At 34.3% G+C, this 18,298-nt stretch overlaps 1 protein-coding gene across 2 annotated transcripts in view; it reads right to left on the bottom strand.

Moving 5' to 3' along the window:
* Positions 1-18,298, bottom strand: part of Alcam (activated leukocyte cell adhesion molecule) — a 178,603-nt gene that overhangs the window by 28,828 nt on the left and 131,477 nt on the right. For both annotated transcript variants that reach the window (XM_063224890.1, XM_063224891.1), the window contains exons 3-7: positions 15,740-15,959; positions 8,014-8,078; positions 6,713-6,800; positions 6,072-6,254; positions 1,288-1,415 (exon numbers count right to left, since the gene is read on the bottom strand). In XM_063224890.1, the coding sequence (XP_063080960.1) occupies positions 1,288-1,415; positions 6,072-6,254; positions 6,713-6,800; positions 8,014-8,078; positions 15,740-15,959 (684 nt within the window). The remainder of the gene's footprint in view (positions 1-1,287; positions 1,416-6,071; positions 6,255-6,712; positions 6,801-8,013; positions 8,079-15,739; positions 15,960-18,298) is intronic.

Genomic DNA, 18,298 nt, shown 5'->3' with positions numbered 1-18,298 from the left:
AAAAAGTACCAACATATGATTCCCAGAGAAAAAATGTAATGTTTTGATTATAACAAATTTTTGAAGAACTGATATTTTATTGATAACAAGTATTTCACTGAAAGCCTAGTGTGTTTTAGTTTTAAAACAGATATTTTAAAAAGTCCAATATCTCATTTTTATGTCTTATCTAGTTTAACAAAAAAAGCTATATATCTAAATAAAAATAAAGGAAAGAAGGAAAGAGTAAGGAGTGAACAAAGGACAGAAAAAGAAAAAAATAAATAGAGAAAAAGGAAAGATAAAGAAAAGAAAGCAAATCAAGAATAGGTAAAACGATAATAGGATTACGTTAACAAAAAGGTAATCAGCAGATATTGTTGGTAAAGCTGAGACATACATTTGGCTCTGCCATCCCAGATAGCCTAAGCAGAAAGCTAGTTAGCATCAACATTTCTGTTTGCAAGTGAGACATAGATAACTTGTCAATTTAATAGGTGGAACCACATTTTATATGAACATTTACGTACACAAGATCATTTATACCATGAGAAATGCAGTGAATGTTATTCTTAAATACTGCTAAGCAGTGCAGGGGATAAACCTGTCAGCACATCCCCACAGAAATGCAGTGCCAAGGAACACATGGCTTCCCTCTATGCAAATGTGACAGCAAACAAAGCTGTGGCGGAGTGAGGTACCCTCACGGAGCCCTTTCCCAGTCTGGCTTCATACTACTCTGGTACCCTAGAGGACTTTTCCTATGAGCCTTGTATGCATATCTTTTCTTCAACTATGATATGGATAAAACTTGAAGAAATTAGACTTTATAATTACACATGGAAAGAAAGCCCACATGCAGCATTACTCTAACAAGCCAAATATAATGTGCATCAGAACTATCCTTCAGAAGATGAGAGCTATGTTCAGGGTCACACCATGGGTAGATTTAGAATCCACCTCAGACTATTTTCTGTCTGCTTTTTTCATTTTATGGTTATCCAGTTCTAACAGCAAATTTTTATAGCTTATGTGAATAATAATAATACCTTGAGTCTTTGCAATTATGGTTTATGTTTTCTGCTTTTATTTTCTCTTTGTGTCTGAAATCTCTCAAGACTGAGAAGCAAGGCCAAAACACTGGCAGGTATCATACAAACAAAAGACATTATTAGGTGGCTGTCTGTATTCCCAAGGATAGCACTGTTTCTTAAGATACCCACGTACAAGCAGTTCTGAGTACCAGATAGAGGCCCAACCACAGGACACAATGAAAATAGTTAAGCTTAAGTATGCTTCAGCACTTACTGGTAAGTAAAACAAAAATTCCTCAGGAGGAGGGTTACCATTTCCCAAGCATTTAAGAGTGATGTTGTCTCCTTCTTTGATGGCATTTTTTGGTGGTAACACTTGTATTGTCACTTGCTCTGTAGGATCTGTAAGAGTCACAGACACAAGTTAACATTTTTGTCAAGTAACAAATTACTGTGCATACAATGCAAATGACTAAATTATACACAATTTTCTCAAGAAGCTAGTAATGGTAATTACTTAAGTGTATCTTTTTATAGAACGATTGAAGTTAATAGCCACTTGCTCTACCAAGTACTAATCTTAGCTAGAGCAAACTACAAAGAGACTCTCTTATATAAAAATCAATTTCTTCTTACAAAAATGTCTTAAACTGAGGTAGGAATAACTGTAACTATTTTATGTGTAAAAGACCAGTAGGAATAATTATCTCACTGTATGACTTCATTACATAGAAATTTAACTATGTTATGTGAATCTTATAGTTTGGAAGGACTAAAATCAGCTAGCAAATTTCCTGAAGTTATTTATGTACTGCCCACTCAATAACATAATAATACCTTGGATTAAGTAAAAGGGGGAAAATGAGCTAAACACCACCACCAAGGATTCTGCTATGCCGGGGAGCAGATCTGCTTTTAAAACAATGAGTCCTACAAAGTAAGAATGAGTCTTAAAATAATCAACAAGACTGTAAATGTACTGTAATTCTGTCCTGTTCATTGGAGCCAAGATGCAACTTACAGTCCATTTTGGTAATTTTGCGGAGAAAATAGGGCCAAAGAGTATTCTTTAGTACAGGCTACTGCTCAACAATAGAATGCTAGATAAATTCAAGGCTTAACACACTGGGATTATATCTAGCAAACAGGAAATAAAAGGAAGTAGTAGTAGCAATAATAAATAACTTCTCATTTATTCATTTGTTAGATAGCCGAATAATGCAACCAACAATGAACTTCAAAACCATATAATCTAAGGTTGTAAGGATCCTTCCGCAGAAAAATTGATAACTACTGAGATATGGGTCTATATTTTCAAGGTGGTGCCATTAAAGACTTCTCTTGTTATTAGGTGGTGTCATGGCTGCGTCTAGATGTCCCCCCAAAACTTCATGCCGTCATGGGTGGAGTTTTCAGATGTGCCTGGATCTACAATGTGTGATACTGGGATTAAGTGTGTGAAGCTGGCATCACGGCTGTATGATTATTAAATTAGTCTCCTGATTGCTTTGGTGTAGTCTGGGAGTGGATAACGGGAAGGCCCACTCTCAGTGCGAGTGCTCTGCCCTATGGAGGAATAGCAGGGACAGACGAGGGATGCTGTGACTGCTTGCTGCTTGTCACGTGCTACTTTGCTACTTCTCTGCTTTGCTGTAAGTAGAAAAGTGGGTACAGTTTTTGTTTTGTTTTGTTTTTAGTGACATTCAAATGACCTCCTTTTTCAGGTCTCTTACTCTTTGAGCTGGCCTATCTTTGGCCATTACCAAGGTTTAGCCAGTATCACGTCGCTGTGGCACATCTCTGATCAAGGCTGACACGGAAAAACCATGGATTACAACAGGCTTGACACTCTCCTCTTTTTTCCAATGGTTCATCTCTATGTTCCAGTTTTAATAGGTTCTGTTCTGCATTAGTCACTGTAACACATTTTAATTTCTACAGTAACTTCCTAGATGCCTACTAACATGTCTACAACAAAATAATGATCTCTTGTGTTCCCTCTGCCCCGATTCTGTCCATTAGTAAGTCAATATTCTTTCTATCACTCTGGCTTTTCTCCTCTTCCCTCCTTATTCATTCAATCGCCAAGTCTCAATGAGTATCTTTCATGATACAGTTTGCATCAGATTCTCCCCTTCTATTCCCACTAAAACTTTCTTAGTCTATACTCCAGTTAACCTACACCTGAACCACTGGCATCAGATTTCATTTGGTCCCTCAGCTTGAGCCTTTCTCATTTTCTTAGTAGCTATTTGCTCTGAATCAGTTTCTGAAGTAGCACTTTGAATATTCAAAATCCTTCGAGGAAAATGTTACTTAAACTGCTATCCACAGTTTCACCTGAATCTAGCTAAAAGACTCATATGTTACTATTTTACATGAACTCTATATGTAATAACCAAGAACCTCCTCAAATTCATTCCTCTCATTTATCTATCATTCAACATTAATTCATTTGTTCAGCATTTATTTTGCACAAGTCCTAAATACTAGAATTATCAAGTCTAAAAAGGCATATTCATCTCAATGAACTTTTATTCTGTTTATGAGAATGTGAATTAAGAATTAAGAGTTTGACATTTGTCTTTGATGTGAGCATCAGACTCCTAGACATATGAGATTAAGAAGTATCCAGAAGGAATTTACTCTGGAGATGGGTATTAAATAACAAGTAGGTATCTGTTAAAAGATGAAAACAAGCCAACCACAGCATATTGACAGGCATATAAGGAGCAGTCTTTCTGAGGAAATTGGAAAACAGGACAGACCACAGTGGTAGATTGCAGTGAGAGAGGCTGAGAGTACAAGACTCGGGCCACAAGAGACTCAAGATATACAGCAACCGAGAGTGTGAAGATTTATCTGAGAGCTCTGGAGAGTCATTAAAGAACTTTAATCACAGAGTAACACTCCTGCATTTGTGTTTTAAAAAGATATTTCTAGCAGCAGTTCAGAGGGCAGCTTGTCTGGAGTGGGCAGGCAGGGAGAATACTATCTTGGAAATTATTGCAGAAACAGAATCAATGAAGAATGGTGACATAAATTTAGGCATTGCCCAAAGGCAGAAATAAGGTAAAATATGCATTAAAGAGCACACATCTCTGCAACTTCACTACTGACTGAACAAGACAAGGAAGGACTGCACTAGTGCATCTTTTGTAAATTAATCAACTTTCATTTTCTTTCATTTAGGTTTCTTTCTTCTCCGAAGTCTTCTCTTAGGACAGTGGTTCTCTACTCAGGTTCATTAGTACCACTAGGGAATTTGTTATAAATTCAAAGTGTCAAGTATCTTCTCACACCTACTGGATCAGAAACTTGTGAGGGGGTCCAGAAGTTCATGTTCTAACAAGGACTTCAGGTTCTTCTGATAAGCAGGAAGAGTCTGAAGTCACTGTCTGTAGATGCTGGAGCTTTCAGAACTCAGCACTGAGTTTCAATAATGTTTATCACTTGTAAACTTGCACTGACAATGTCTTTCTGAAAAAGTGTCATCTTTCTCTGTTGCAACAGGAAAGTCCTTGAATGTCAAGACCTTATCCTGAACCCTTTTGTGTCTTTGCTGGGAAATCTAGCACTGCATCCATTGTCTTCTCTTAAGACATCCCACATGAAGCCCGCGCAGCCAGCCAATGTAAATATTATTTCTTTTTAGCATTTTCTTTTCTGCTTATCTGGCTCTGCATGCCTGGCAACTACATAGTTTCCTGTTCTTTTTAAAGCCAACTTCCCAAGTCTCTTTCCTTGGTTTGATACTCTCTCCTACTTTGTACCTCTCTGTACTTTGTACTTATACCAAGTTGGTTTATGTAAATGTAACTAGAAGGGACACTCAAATGCTCCAAAAGCACAGTATTAAGAAAAAAATGCTAATAACTCTGTTTTAACTTGTGCACATTGTAAACATGTATTTAAATAACATCAGACCCCATGAATATGTACAATTACATGTTAATTAAATTTTTTTAAATCTAAGAACATAAAATATTAACTACATGTTTTGAACATCATAAACTGTGTCCATGTACTGAATTATCACAGAATACCTCATATATTTGTATAACAAGAGAAATTAAAAGTAAATTTTGAAAAGAAAGGACTCTGCCTTTCCCTATAGAAACAATACTTTGATTTCAGATAAGTTACACATGATGGATTACACTATTTTTTGCTTTTTAATCAAGTTAAAACTTATTTTCCTACTTTAAGATAATCTTTTTAAGTTATGGTAAGTTGAGTTTCAGTTTTATTCTTACAGAAACTCTGGGCCTCAGGGAAGCCAAACAGACATGAAGATGAGGTAAAAACTCTAAAGACTCAGCTGGTATTGTTGCACTTACTGAAAATAAGTGGACAAGTGCTAGATTACTCTGGGACAGATGGCAGTATCACAATTTAGTTTTATTCATTGTAAGTAATAATAATCATCACAATAACAACAATAATGAAATCTTTTATTCCATTTTCTTGAAAAATCTCCAGGACTAAGTAATCTTTACTGCAGGTATAGGGTATATCTCTATGGCTAACTTCTCTGCTAAATAAAATAAAGAATACGTGATTCTGTGCTTCAAATTTATGATTTAGTTGACCAAAATATTTTAAAATACAATGTCCTATCTAAATTTAAGCAACTGATCTCATTACTGAAATTAATTTCTTAATTAAAGCACTATACTAATTCTGTACTTGGAAAGCTAGTCAACCATAAGATTGTATTTATCATTTATTCAGAAAATAGTCAGAAGGCATTTTGAGTTTCTACATAATTCATGGGCTGTAGACTGACCAAGTTACAGATTGTATTTTAAAGGAACCTAGCATGTAACAGAATACGGAAGAGATGCTGCTCATAAATAATATAGTAAAAAGTGAAAGATATTAGGAGTAAGAATTATTCTGTAGGACTTCGAGGGAGATTTTATTTGGATACTGTGGATATGGGAGAATGCTAGAAGGAAAATCCAAAACTAATTGGATTGGGACTTCAAAGATTAGTAGTATTCTCATGTTATTTCTAATACACTAAAATTACATAATTATAATAGAGTTACTTACAGTAAATGTCAAAAACTGCTTGCTCTGAATGAAGTGTTTTCTGGCCGGATGTTCCATAGTATGTCACAGAGCAGGTAAACGGCATTTGTATATCAGCCTTGGTTGTCTTATAGTCCAAAGATGATGTCATGGTGTATAATTGAGTAACTGGATCCATTTCCTTTTTAAAATTTATGACCACCACTGAAGGAAAAGACAAAGCAAAATCAGTCATGATAAGACTCTGAAAACGTGCAAACCTTAGCCGAATACCTTAACACCTTTCAGAAGTGATTTTGTCCATCTAATTATATTTAACAGGAAAGAAAACTGACATGCAGCGAAGTAGGATGTCTTCTTAGAACCATGAATCAGAGACTTACACAAAAATAGAATCATGGAATGCTTTCTCCCACTCATTTTCTTTAACTTCTAGAACATATCACCTACAGAAGTTATTTTCTCTGCTCCTGATTATTCACGCAAGAGTCAAAATGCTACTTTTAAAAAATCACTTATTGAATTAGTGACTATTTAAAGTACAAAAGCATAGAATCAGTAACAAAAAGGGCAGTACATGTTTGGATGTGGACAGTCTAAAGAATCCCTGGAGAAGAGAACAACACAACAGCCACCAGAGTTTATTGCCAGCTCACACCTACCTCCCTCGAGGGCCTGAAGCGGTTTTCCATTTCTGTACCATGTGATGTTGCCAACAGGGTAACTGTCTTTTGAAATGCAGTCACCCAACTGCAAAACAAAAGAAATAATATTTCCTTGTTTCAAAACAGGCAGTCAATCTGGAAGCCCCAGACTATTCAGGAAAAGTGGAGTGCTTTGACTCATTTATTCTCCAATGCTAACTAGGAACGGGATACATATTCTCTTGTAAACAAAAAATATAAAAATAATTTTAGGGGCTGGAGGTTTGGCTCAGGGGCATAAGCGCCTGCCTTGCAAGCAGGCAGTCGTGAGTTCGATCCCTGGTACCGATAAAAAGGAAAAAGACAAAAAAAAAAAAAAAATTGCCAACTTTAAATATATGGTAGATACCTTACAATTAACCAAATCACATTCACTTAAAGTCATTACTGAGCAGCCCATTCAGAACTCCTCTTGTCTTTAAGGATCTATTTCTATTCCTCACTCTCCGTTCCTATTCAGCAATAAAATTTCCCACTCTTTAAAATAAACAGACAAATAAACAAGGCAATATTAAATTTGTAACATTAACCAAAGAATATAATGTAATTACATTAACAATGACTCTTACTGCAGTTCATACATCTTCAGTTTTACACCACAAATAATTCAGATTATATACACTTACTATGCTCAATAATGGCCACCTCTTTCTACAAGTTTAATATTGCATGTTTACCAAATATTACTCAGTAAAATTTCACCTGATTCAAAGGAAATGACCTTCCTTACCCAATACAGATGAAGGAAAATTTATTTTACACCTATTTTATTTAAATTTATATATTCAATTTATTTATTTACTTATTCCCAGACATGACATTTTCTCTTACATCTCTCTCGTTTTTTTTTTTTTTTTTGTACCAGGGATCAAACTCATGACCTCATGCTTACCAGGGAAGCACTTGAGCCACTGAGCTAAATCCCTTACCCTCACATCTCATTTTTTAAAATATTGTTGAAGAGCATTTTCTAATATTTTCTTAAAGATAAACTCATTTTTAATTGACTTCATTAAACAAGTAAGAAAGACTCCTCTTATCAGAAGTGACCACGGCTTTATTCATGTCCCCGTGGCACAAAGGACATTAGACAAGTTATTCCCCTGCCTCCCATGCCTTCTGCGTAGTTTTTGATTGGCAGCTGTAACACTGTCACTTCCACAAGAACAAAGTCTGTTTCATTTGTTCTGCTATCCACAGAAGGAAAAGGCACTACACATCAGGCTAAGTAAAAGCAGTTAACTGAGATAAGTTCTCACCTTTTTTAGTTGCTCTGTTTCAAGAAAGGGTGCTTTGCTTACAATTTCAGGTTTCGATGGTTGCTCTAAAGTCAAGCAGAAAAAGGTTTTATGCATACATGGAAGAAAAAATGATGCTAGTGACTTGGTTTACACAAAAGTAATACATATACTCAGAGCAGAAGAATGTACATCAGAATCGTCTCTCTAGTATAAAAAATAATAAAAACCTGAAAGAATAATAAGATCCAAAATGTATAATAGATATTGTAATAATGAAAGGGAAAGAAAGTGCTCTAAAGGATACAACTGTATATATGTTTAAGTGTGCAAGATAGATAACCATACTACTAAATTTTTGTTAATTTATCAAACAGAATATTTTGTACTGTCATTGTTTGTCTACTTTTTTTTTTTTTTATCAGTACCAGGGATCGAACTCATGACCATGTGCTTGCAAAACAGGCACTTATACTGCTGACCTAAATCCCCAGCCCCTTGTTTGTCTACTTTTTATGCTTTGATTTTGTAACTTGAAAACCACTAAGATAACAATATATAATTTATCAACTAGTGACTTCTTACTGTTATTTTTAAAAATTCTGTATTATTTCTAACATTTTTCTGCTTTGCTTTTTTTTTTCTAAATTAAAAAAAAAAAAAAAAAAAACCTGAGTAGGTCTTGTCCCTCCAAAACATCTGCTGTACTATTTTTGTACTATTTTAAATATTGTTTTAAGTGTATATACATTGTTTGAATAAAATATCCTTAATTCTTCCTCATGTTTTACAAGCAGTAAATATGGAATTAATAGTGGAACAGAAGCTAATGTATAAATAGGATAGTGGGCAATTTCTACTTTTGATAATCTCCAATTCATTATGTAAAGATGCTAATTCATGTGAATCACTATCAGAGGCATTTACTTTAAGTGCACATTTCTGAGTCTCAGAATTAGTATCTCAGGGGAAATGTTACAAATCTACATTTTAAATAAGTTCCTGGAGGATTCTTGGGCACAATGAAGTAACAAACTTTTCTGTTAAATAATGGTAAAACTAGTTAAGGATGTAGAAGCCTAAATTTCTTAAATATATGAAACTTTATCTTTTAATTCAAGTCACTACGAAGCTATGTGAAAATACTTGAAATCTGCAGTATGAAATGAGAGACACAAATATATAGAAAGGTCTATAAACAAATACTAATAGAGGTTTTAGGAAAGAGTAAAAATTCCAGCAACAATTTCTTGCTCAAAAAAAATTCTTGTTCAAACTAATTTTAAATTATTTTATTCTCATCTGATCATGTTCTATCATTGATGCATTCTGTACATTTTGAATGGCTCCAACTATTCATTTACAGAAAGTGTAAACTGTTTCATTGCTACTAATATTTGTACCTCACTGAACACAATTATTCTATCCTCATTTATACAAATAGGAAAAATCAGCTATTTTCCTTTCATAATTTCATCTTTCCATCTCCAATACTTTATACTTTGATTAACAATGCCAACTGAACTAAATTGGCTTTTGTATAATTATTATTCAAGTTGGAATTCAGTTACCAGATATGTTACATACTCAGACTATTATAGCTATCAAGGACAAACAGTAAAAAAAAAATCTCTTAAGTGGTAAAATGTGTATCGTTATACTGACAAAAATACAATCATGTCCAGGTGAATATTAGAGTTAATTTTCCCCTTGTAGGTTTTATATTATAAATTAGAGTAACTAATACAATAAATCTGCCAATACAGTACACTCATGCACTTTAATTAAAAGTTCTATTTACTATTAATTCTTGAACTACACTTTCAGTAATGGTCTTTAGAGTGATGACTATCTAGTTTCCAAATACACCAATCTAAAACAAACCATAAGACAGAAAAATAGAGTGTAAAGAAATAGAAAGACACAACAGAAACAACAGATAGAAAGAAGTGACCCCTGATTAAATGATTTGAAGAAATGTAAATACAATATTATAAAACAAAATTCACTAACAATAGATACCAGTTTTCAGGAAATACATGGTGTGAAGGAAGCTTAAAGCCTTTTTTTGTACATTGATGTTATCACTTCTGAATGGAACATTTTAAAAATTAAAAATTATTGATAAAACTTTGAATTGTTTGAAATACATATTTGAGAGATAAATATCTAATATGTATGAGAGAAGAATGAATCAAGAATACATAAGTAAGCCAAATTGGGCATTAACATCAATTTTCTAGTGATACCTCTTAGGAAGCGGAAGACACATAGGAACTGATCTTTTCAAATGAGAATGGAAAGTGACAAGAAGACAAATAATTTTAATTTGTCCCTTTGCAGTGTTTTGCTGGAAAACGTGGAGAGTTTGACATGCCCCATAAGCTTAGATCTAAGTACAAAGATTTAGTGGGCAGTTTTGCCAACTTTTACTATTTTTGACCAAAGTAAAATATGAAGACATTTGGATAATACTTCCTCTTTCTAGACAGAGTGCGTACTTTGCTTTTTTCTGTAACACTGTGATATTGTATCAATATACACAGAATCACAATTTCTTGTGTTTAAGCCTTGGTTCTTTCCATGTGTAATGCATACTTTTCCCACCTATTTACTTCTTAAAATTCTTTTCTATTTTAATAGAACACAATTGTAGCAAATTTGCAAAAAGTCTTATGGAAAATATTTAATGTTTTGTTCTCTGTTGTATTTATCTTTCTCTTTGGAAGAGAGTCATATTAAGCACCGTAAAAATAATGGTAATAATGTGTGCATTTTCTTGAGTTACTTTCTTTTTAAATTTTTGTTTCAAGCCTTCTATATTAACCTCATTTTTGTATGTAATTTTCTCTTATATTGTAACAATCGATGGATATTAGTTGGAGGACTATAAAAGAGGACACATACTATTTTAGCAAAATTGCATATTGATTTTAGTGTTTTTTAAAAAAAACTTCATATGAATTACATCTTAATATGATTCAAAAATTCATAAACAACGATAAAATCAAAAGAAAAAGCAATGCTGCAAATTTGCTTGCATTATTAAAGCAATTTAGTCAACAGTACTAATTTAAAAATAAGCTAAATTTCGCTTCTAAACATGCATGGGTAAATTCTGTAAAAATCACTCAACTCAACCATTTATCACATGGTATAACCATGCTTTGGTTCATTTTCTTCTATGTTGACTTGACTATGTCTACTTAATTGGCAGTTATATTATTATCACAGGACCATTTGATAGTACAGTCTTTATAGTGAGGGAGCGAAAGAAAGGAGATATTGGCAGAGGGAGAAAAAGCCAGGGAGAGTGATAGAAGCTGGTATGCAGAGACATGAAAGGAAGAGAGGAAGAGAGGATGGGGGAGAGGAAGACAGAGAATGAATACAGATGCATGAGAATGAACCTGGGTGTCGGAGGAGGGGCAGGCGGCTAACATTCTGATCAGCACCAGAGGTACAGAAATGGTATAAGATACTAAGAGTCAAATTATTTCTTTTAAAACCAGATCACAAGTTTTTCACTAAGATCCTTTGAAATCTTATCGCAAAGAGTTAAAAGCTAAACTACCCAAGGGGGTACTAGGAATTGAACAAGCTACATCTACTACCTAGTACAATTTGAAACATTTCACAAATAGAAGCCTTACTTTCCTTCTATTTTTTTCTGTTTTGTATCGGGAAAGAGAAATTGCACAAGTGAGTACTTCGCTAGAGAAGAAGGAAACTGTGGTAAGGAGATGGAAGATTGATCAAGAATAAATATACTCAATTAGATGATCTCATTGTGCTTCAAAACACAACTACTGCTAATGAACACTATGAACATTAGCCTTTAGAAAAACTAGACATCAATAACTTAGTAATATTTATAATTTTTGGCATCTAGTTATTTCAAAGTGAAGTGAAAATATAGTGATGAATACAAAACTGCTGTGTTTCACCTGTAGTATACTAGTGATACTCTCAAAAAAAAACAAGAGAATTTAGTTTGACATGGGAGCAGAGCAAAAAAAAAAAAAAAAAAAAAAAAAAACAAAAAACAAAAAAAACAACCAACCAACCAAACAAACAAAAAACAGGTGGATGCGTAGTTTGCCTGACTTAAAGATTCTCTTAGGTCTCGTTAGCAGTCAACCCTCACAAACAGGTTATTTTAAGTAAATAACTATATTCCTGGAATCATGCTGTATTTTCCTCATTAAGTGGGAAATATTTTATATAGTGGAAGAACTGAACCAAAATATAAAATTTGCTTTATTTATTACACAGGTCATTTTATGTTCCTTTCCTAGCTAAAGTATTATTTTCAGCTTGACTGAACTTCCCTGAACTTTCTCCAATTGAGAAGGGCTTTTCAGTTCTGATAGAGCAGGGAAGAGAAGCACCGAAATGAACCCATTCCAGATAAAAAGCTTTGAAGTAACCATGAAACCAAGGAGCACCATGAGAAGCACTAGACCACCAATACATCAAACCACGCCATGGGAACAGTTCTCCTTCAACACCACAGACCACCACTGGAGTAGAGGAAGCTTGCACATCAGCATGGGTTGTGACCTGTGGCTTCTTCAGAGCTGTCCCCTTTTTTAGCTGAGGACTCACTATGTTGTCCAAGCTGGCATAGTCACCTGTCTACCTTGCTGGGACTACTTTTAATTTATAAATAACTTATTATAAATAATTGAAAATTTAAAAGATGAAATTGTAGCTAATTGAACAGAGACAGCTTCTCTTCTCAAACTCTCATCATTAGCTGCCTAAGAGCATCCCAGAAACAATGAAAAAAAATCCCATCTATTCTAAAGCATTCATTTTGTTTTGGAGGTCAGTTTAACTCGAGACTGTTGAAGAAATGTTCCCAAGATCAGAAATTAGTAGCATCTCCAACACAGCAAAGTCAGGTAACCAGTTCAGTAATTTTTCCATTTCATCACCAACAACTGGTTAGTTCTCTGGGCAACCATCTGACCTCTGAGCCTTTTGCATAATCACTAGAATAATTTCTGGGAGCTTTTCAAGGTCTACTTTTGCATCTTAATGATTTTACTAATCCCAAGTGTGCACTAAATGCAAATGTAGTTCAACTTTGATGACATTCAACTATTTTTTTTTTTTTTTAAAGCTGATAAGGGGTGACAGGATGCTATCTGGATCTGGTGGCTTTTGCGTTTGATTTCTTATGTCTGAGGTATTGCTTAACATCAAACAAACAAATCTATATTATAGATAAAGCAAGTGGTCACACACTTCAGTTTGAATTAAAAAAAAAAATTGACTTTGCCTGTGAGGAGGGCAATGTAGTCCAGGCTGATATGGGACTGGCTCACAAGAGCAACTCTCCATTCTGTGGTAGATGGTGCACGTTGCTAGGTGATTCAACAGAGGCAAACAGAGGACTGATTGATGAGCCTGGTAACTGTTAAGAGACTGCAATATATACACACACATAATGACAGCCTCCCTGCCACAGCTGCTGTTTGATTCACAAAAAGTGACCAAAAGTAAATTCATTATTTAAAAAAAAAAACAAAAACAAAAAAAAAAAAACAACAACAACAAAGCAAAGCTCCTATATAGTCTTGTAAACACTGCAGCATAAACTGTGGTTCTTGTTTCACGGGATCTGGAGGGTCTCATGGTTTCTAGTATAAAATACCATTTTCAAGGGCATATAATTTGACTATGTAAATTCTGCCTGGCCCACAGCCTGGAATGCAAATTCTACTTCTGAGAATCACTTTGTTTTCAGCAACTTCCAAAAGAAAAGGGGGCAAGGGTACTGGCAGTACATGCAGTGTGAATTTGTTTTCACAATCATAGGAATCTTTTGTGTTATAAAATGACTCACAGATTTTATTGAAAGACACCACTGAATTTTTTTTTTTGCAGATTTAGTTATGGCATTTTTAAAAAATAAATTTTGAAAATGCAACAAATACTTCTAAATGTAAAAACTTGTATTTCTCAACTTCATTGTATACTATTGGTTGATATTCAATAATTTTAACACAGTGTAAAAGAAATCAAGGCATGACAAATTATTATATCTGATTAAATCAGGGCTGTAACTCAAGTTTCTCTGTTTACTATGGTACATTCTTGATACCTGGTTATATTTATGAGATGATGGTCTATAATTTAAAAAGTAGAGATATTTTTGGCTCTTTTTAGAAACAGTATCCCAAGCAGTACATCATCAATTTTTCTAATTGCATAAAAGTGAAAAAAAGAAAACACAGTAAACAATACACGGGTCCCTGGTAAATACAGAATGCCAATTTATCAGACATGTTTCATGGAAGCAGGCATGACTGGCAAACAATTGGACCTTCATTTGATTCATAAAATGACTGAGATATGTGGATGATTTCTGGAAAATGTTTTCTAAGCTGAAAGGTAATCAAATGAAACATGTAACATGCTTTTATGAGGTTCTTCTGGAGAAGAAAGGTTTCCCTTGCTAGTACAGCTCTCCTTAAATCCACATCATGAATCCATAGGAGCTTTGAAGTCTCTATAAATACTAAGGGACATAATTGCATAGGTTATTACAAGTGGAACAGAAAAAAAAAAATCCTTGGCTACTTGCTGTAGTTGAGGCCTTCTAGGTTTTTTTTTCTTCATTGTTGATGTTAAGAAATTTTAGGTGCTGTCAGGATATCAGAAAGCACAAGGGAAAATCTGGAAATTGCAGTATTTTTTGCCTAATTAAAAAAGCTTCGCATTCTGAAACTTTTGATGCTTATTTTTCCTTCTAAAGCATTGTAATGTAACTCAGGTGGGACATTTTATTGGAGTTTGAAGATGAAATGCTTCAATTACAACTACTCATTCATTTGCAAAGCTATCTGCAAATTAATATTAACTATATATCACTATTAGGTGGAGTAACTTTGTCACAGTGGCTACAATAATTTCAACTTTCTCTAGTGATTTTTTTCTATTTTCTTTTTTTCTTTCACTCTTCTTTTTAAATCCTTCTTATTTTATGAGACAGAATCTATCTATATTGCTTAGAATCCCTGAATCTGCCTCAGTCTCCCAGGTAGCTAGAATTGCTGCATCTCCCATTGTAACAAATGTCATGATATTTTTCCCTTCCGTCACACTGTACTTTCTCTCCATGGTACATTCATATCACACAATCAGTGTGTGGTGAGCTTCTTCATTAAGAATAATTTTGTAAACCAAGAGAACACTTTGAAGTCTGTATCAAAAAGTACGAAAAGTGTGGATATATACACACATATTAATATGAATTAAAAGTTCAAAATTAAAAATTTATAAAATAAAAATTATAGATTAAATATAAATTTCAAGTTTAGATCTTAGTCATCAGATAATTTCTGTATTTTACTACCCTAATAATCAAAATGGCCTTTTTTGGTTCAGGTAAATACACCCACACATATGCCAAGCATGGTTATATATGTGTCATGTCCATATGTATACCACAGAACATTTTTTTGCACATATCACTGAACATTAAGAGACCATATGTTATCACAAGTAGTACTTTATATCTCCGTAAATGGTAGGTGACAAATCAACTGCAAACATCTTACTTGAATTTCAGGTGTTTTTCTTGCTGGCAGCATGCCTGACAGAACAATCTCTAGAAAGCCTCTTTGCAGAGATGCCTGTTCTAGAGACATTACAGAGAACACAGTCTTCTTTCTACGAAATATGTCCCAGCACCAGCCATCGATCTCACTTCGCAGTTAGACCGCGGACTACTTACTGAACACGTTGACTATCGTTGGTGCCTCAAACACGTTGTCCTCGGTTACTAGCATGCACACAAATCTCTTTTGATCACTGATCTTTGCATTACTGATAGATAGAGTGTAGTTTTCTGAGAGACTCAATCTGTCTTTGTACTCTGGTACATCATCATAATACACACTTTTCTTTGTGGAGGATCTGAAGGCAATAAATAGTGGGGAGCCATCAGGATTTTCCTGAAAATTAAAATAATAATGTATTTTAAAAGCAAACATATTCAGATGATTCAGGACTATATTCAGAATAACAAAAATTTCTTTAGTCATATTCATCCAAAAACATGTATTTTATTCAAGAAGGATTCTGGATATAATAAACCTTATGTAAATCTTTAGTTCCAGAAAATGACTCTTCCCAAGAAGGGAGGCTATGGGCTCTGTTACAGATACCATATTAAATGTGTGAAAATGAAAGAACAGAATTTCTAGAATCTCAGCTTCCATTTAATGTGGAGCACAGAATTAATGACTACTTGAAATAGAAAAGGGACAGCCATATATTTAAGATGAAATAAAGAATAGCTAAGTAAATATAAGTATACAACATGATGTTCAGATAACCATAGAAAGCATACACTTGAGCTGCATATACTGGGTTAAGACATTGTGGCTAGTTATTTTTGACATATTTTTCACTTTAACATACTTTGAATATGCACATCTTTCAACCAGAACCAATGGAGCTGACTTTTACACAGGACAACATTTAATCAGTCTTCACAAAGGAACAACATTTACCCTTGTAAAACAGTCATACCCATTAACCAAGAGAATCAGATTAACCACTAAAATTCATGGTTTTGTTTTGTGACTCATAAAACTTAATTTTATGACTCTCATATAAAAACATATTATCAAAATAAGATATAATCTGGCCAGGCACACTGAGACACAGAATACATTTCTTCCTTCAGTTCAATAAAACCTCTGTTACCTAATAAACAATGTATCCTAAAATAGGAGCCACTTGTTTCTCTAACAAGATCTTTGAGAAAATAAAATGATAAAACAGGTAAAATGGATGGTAAGTTTTAAAATTGTACAGAAACTTATATTTTTAAAAATGTTTATTTTGATTGCCAAGTTTACCTTAGAGTTCATGAATTTTCATTTCTTAAATATCTGAATGTATCAATATTTCCCCCAAATCTTTTAGTGTTACAAGTTTACAATACAAATCCTTGCCTCAAATAATTCCTTCATTATATGAAATAGGTTAATTCATACATACTCACTTTTGTACGCAGTAAATAATGGTTTGTAATTTTTGTACACTTAATTAAATGGCAGATTCTTTCTTTGGTTTCCTATGCAGCAATTAATAGATTTAACACTAACAACCTCCTTGTAAATTACAGTTACAATATTAAACTCATTTATAGATTAGACCACAGAGGTGGCTTCTGGTTAGATAACTTCCCAAGATTGCAGCTGATAAAGCTGAAATATGAGCTCCGCAGCATGGCCCCAGCAGGACTGCGCTGCGCTAGCAACTGCACTGCTGTGAGGCTGGCTGGACCTCTCTCCTGCAGGGGCCCCTTGGTGATGGGAATGGAGAGATGCAGGAAATGGAGCAGGGAGGAGTGAAGGGGAATCTGTGTTCTGTATTCACAGAGAGTATACAGTGGTGGGGAAATTAGCTCATTATCTACGTGTTTCCTTTCACTTCCTTCAATCCCTCCACTTCTCTCTCAGGTGCTACATTACATTAGAGCCTGCATACAACCTCTGCATATCAGGACTGACTGTAGGGCACACAATACCTCTCGTTAGTTTATTGCTGAGATTTTTCTTTTTTCTTAACGAACAATTTGAAATTTACCATTATTATTTCCCAGCTCTATATTGCTAGTTCAATTTAGGTGAAAATTATTCCAGGGATTATACTTAGAATTTTCTTTGATCACAGAAATTTTAAACGACTTTGATTCAATGGGTAAATCTTGTGGTAGACAATGAGACTCCGGGAATTTAAGGGATGCTAATAACATTGTACTCATAGGATTTATCTTCATACATCCTTGTCCACAGAAAATCAGAATCAGCCCCAAATCAGCCAGAGCAAAGTGGGTAACAGGAGGCCACACAGACACATGAGGTGCTGCTTCACATGCTTCCTTCTTTTCATAAGCCTCTAACACAGGTACAGTGTGACTAGGATTTCACGGCTCACGGCCATGACAGTTTACTTGCTTAAGCAACTGTCATGTGTCAAAACTAAGTATATATTTTGCTATGAATTATTCCACTTCACCAACAATAGGATGAGAAAGATATGACATCCTTTTATAGTGAGCAAATAGGGGTTCATTGCTTGCTTATAATCTCACACAGAATATGTGGTAGAACCTGTTGGTCTGATTTCAACATCTTAAAAGTTGCATCCAAACCACGCCTTGATAACACTCTTCAGCACATTTCTTATAGTAGGCTACGCAGAATCTTTTTGAAGAGATATTTGAGGAAAAAAAAATATGTAGCTAAATAAACCTGAGAATCTAATCAGCTTATGGCCT

This window comes from Cavia porcellus, unplaced genomic scaffold (assembly GCF_034190915.1).
Source record: "Cavia porcellus strain 051 isolate PalLab524CR breed Dunkin Hartley unplaced genomic scaffold, mCavPor4.1 scaffold_15, whole genome shotgun sequence".
Taxonomy (NCBI): Eukaryota; Metazoa; Chordata; class Mammalia; order Rodentia; family Caviidae; genus Cavia; species Cavia porcellus.
The sequence above is the reverse complement of the archived record's forward strand: the minus strand, read 5'-3'. Positions and strand labels throughout refer to the sequence as shown.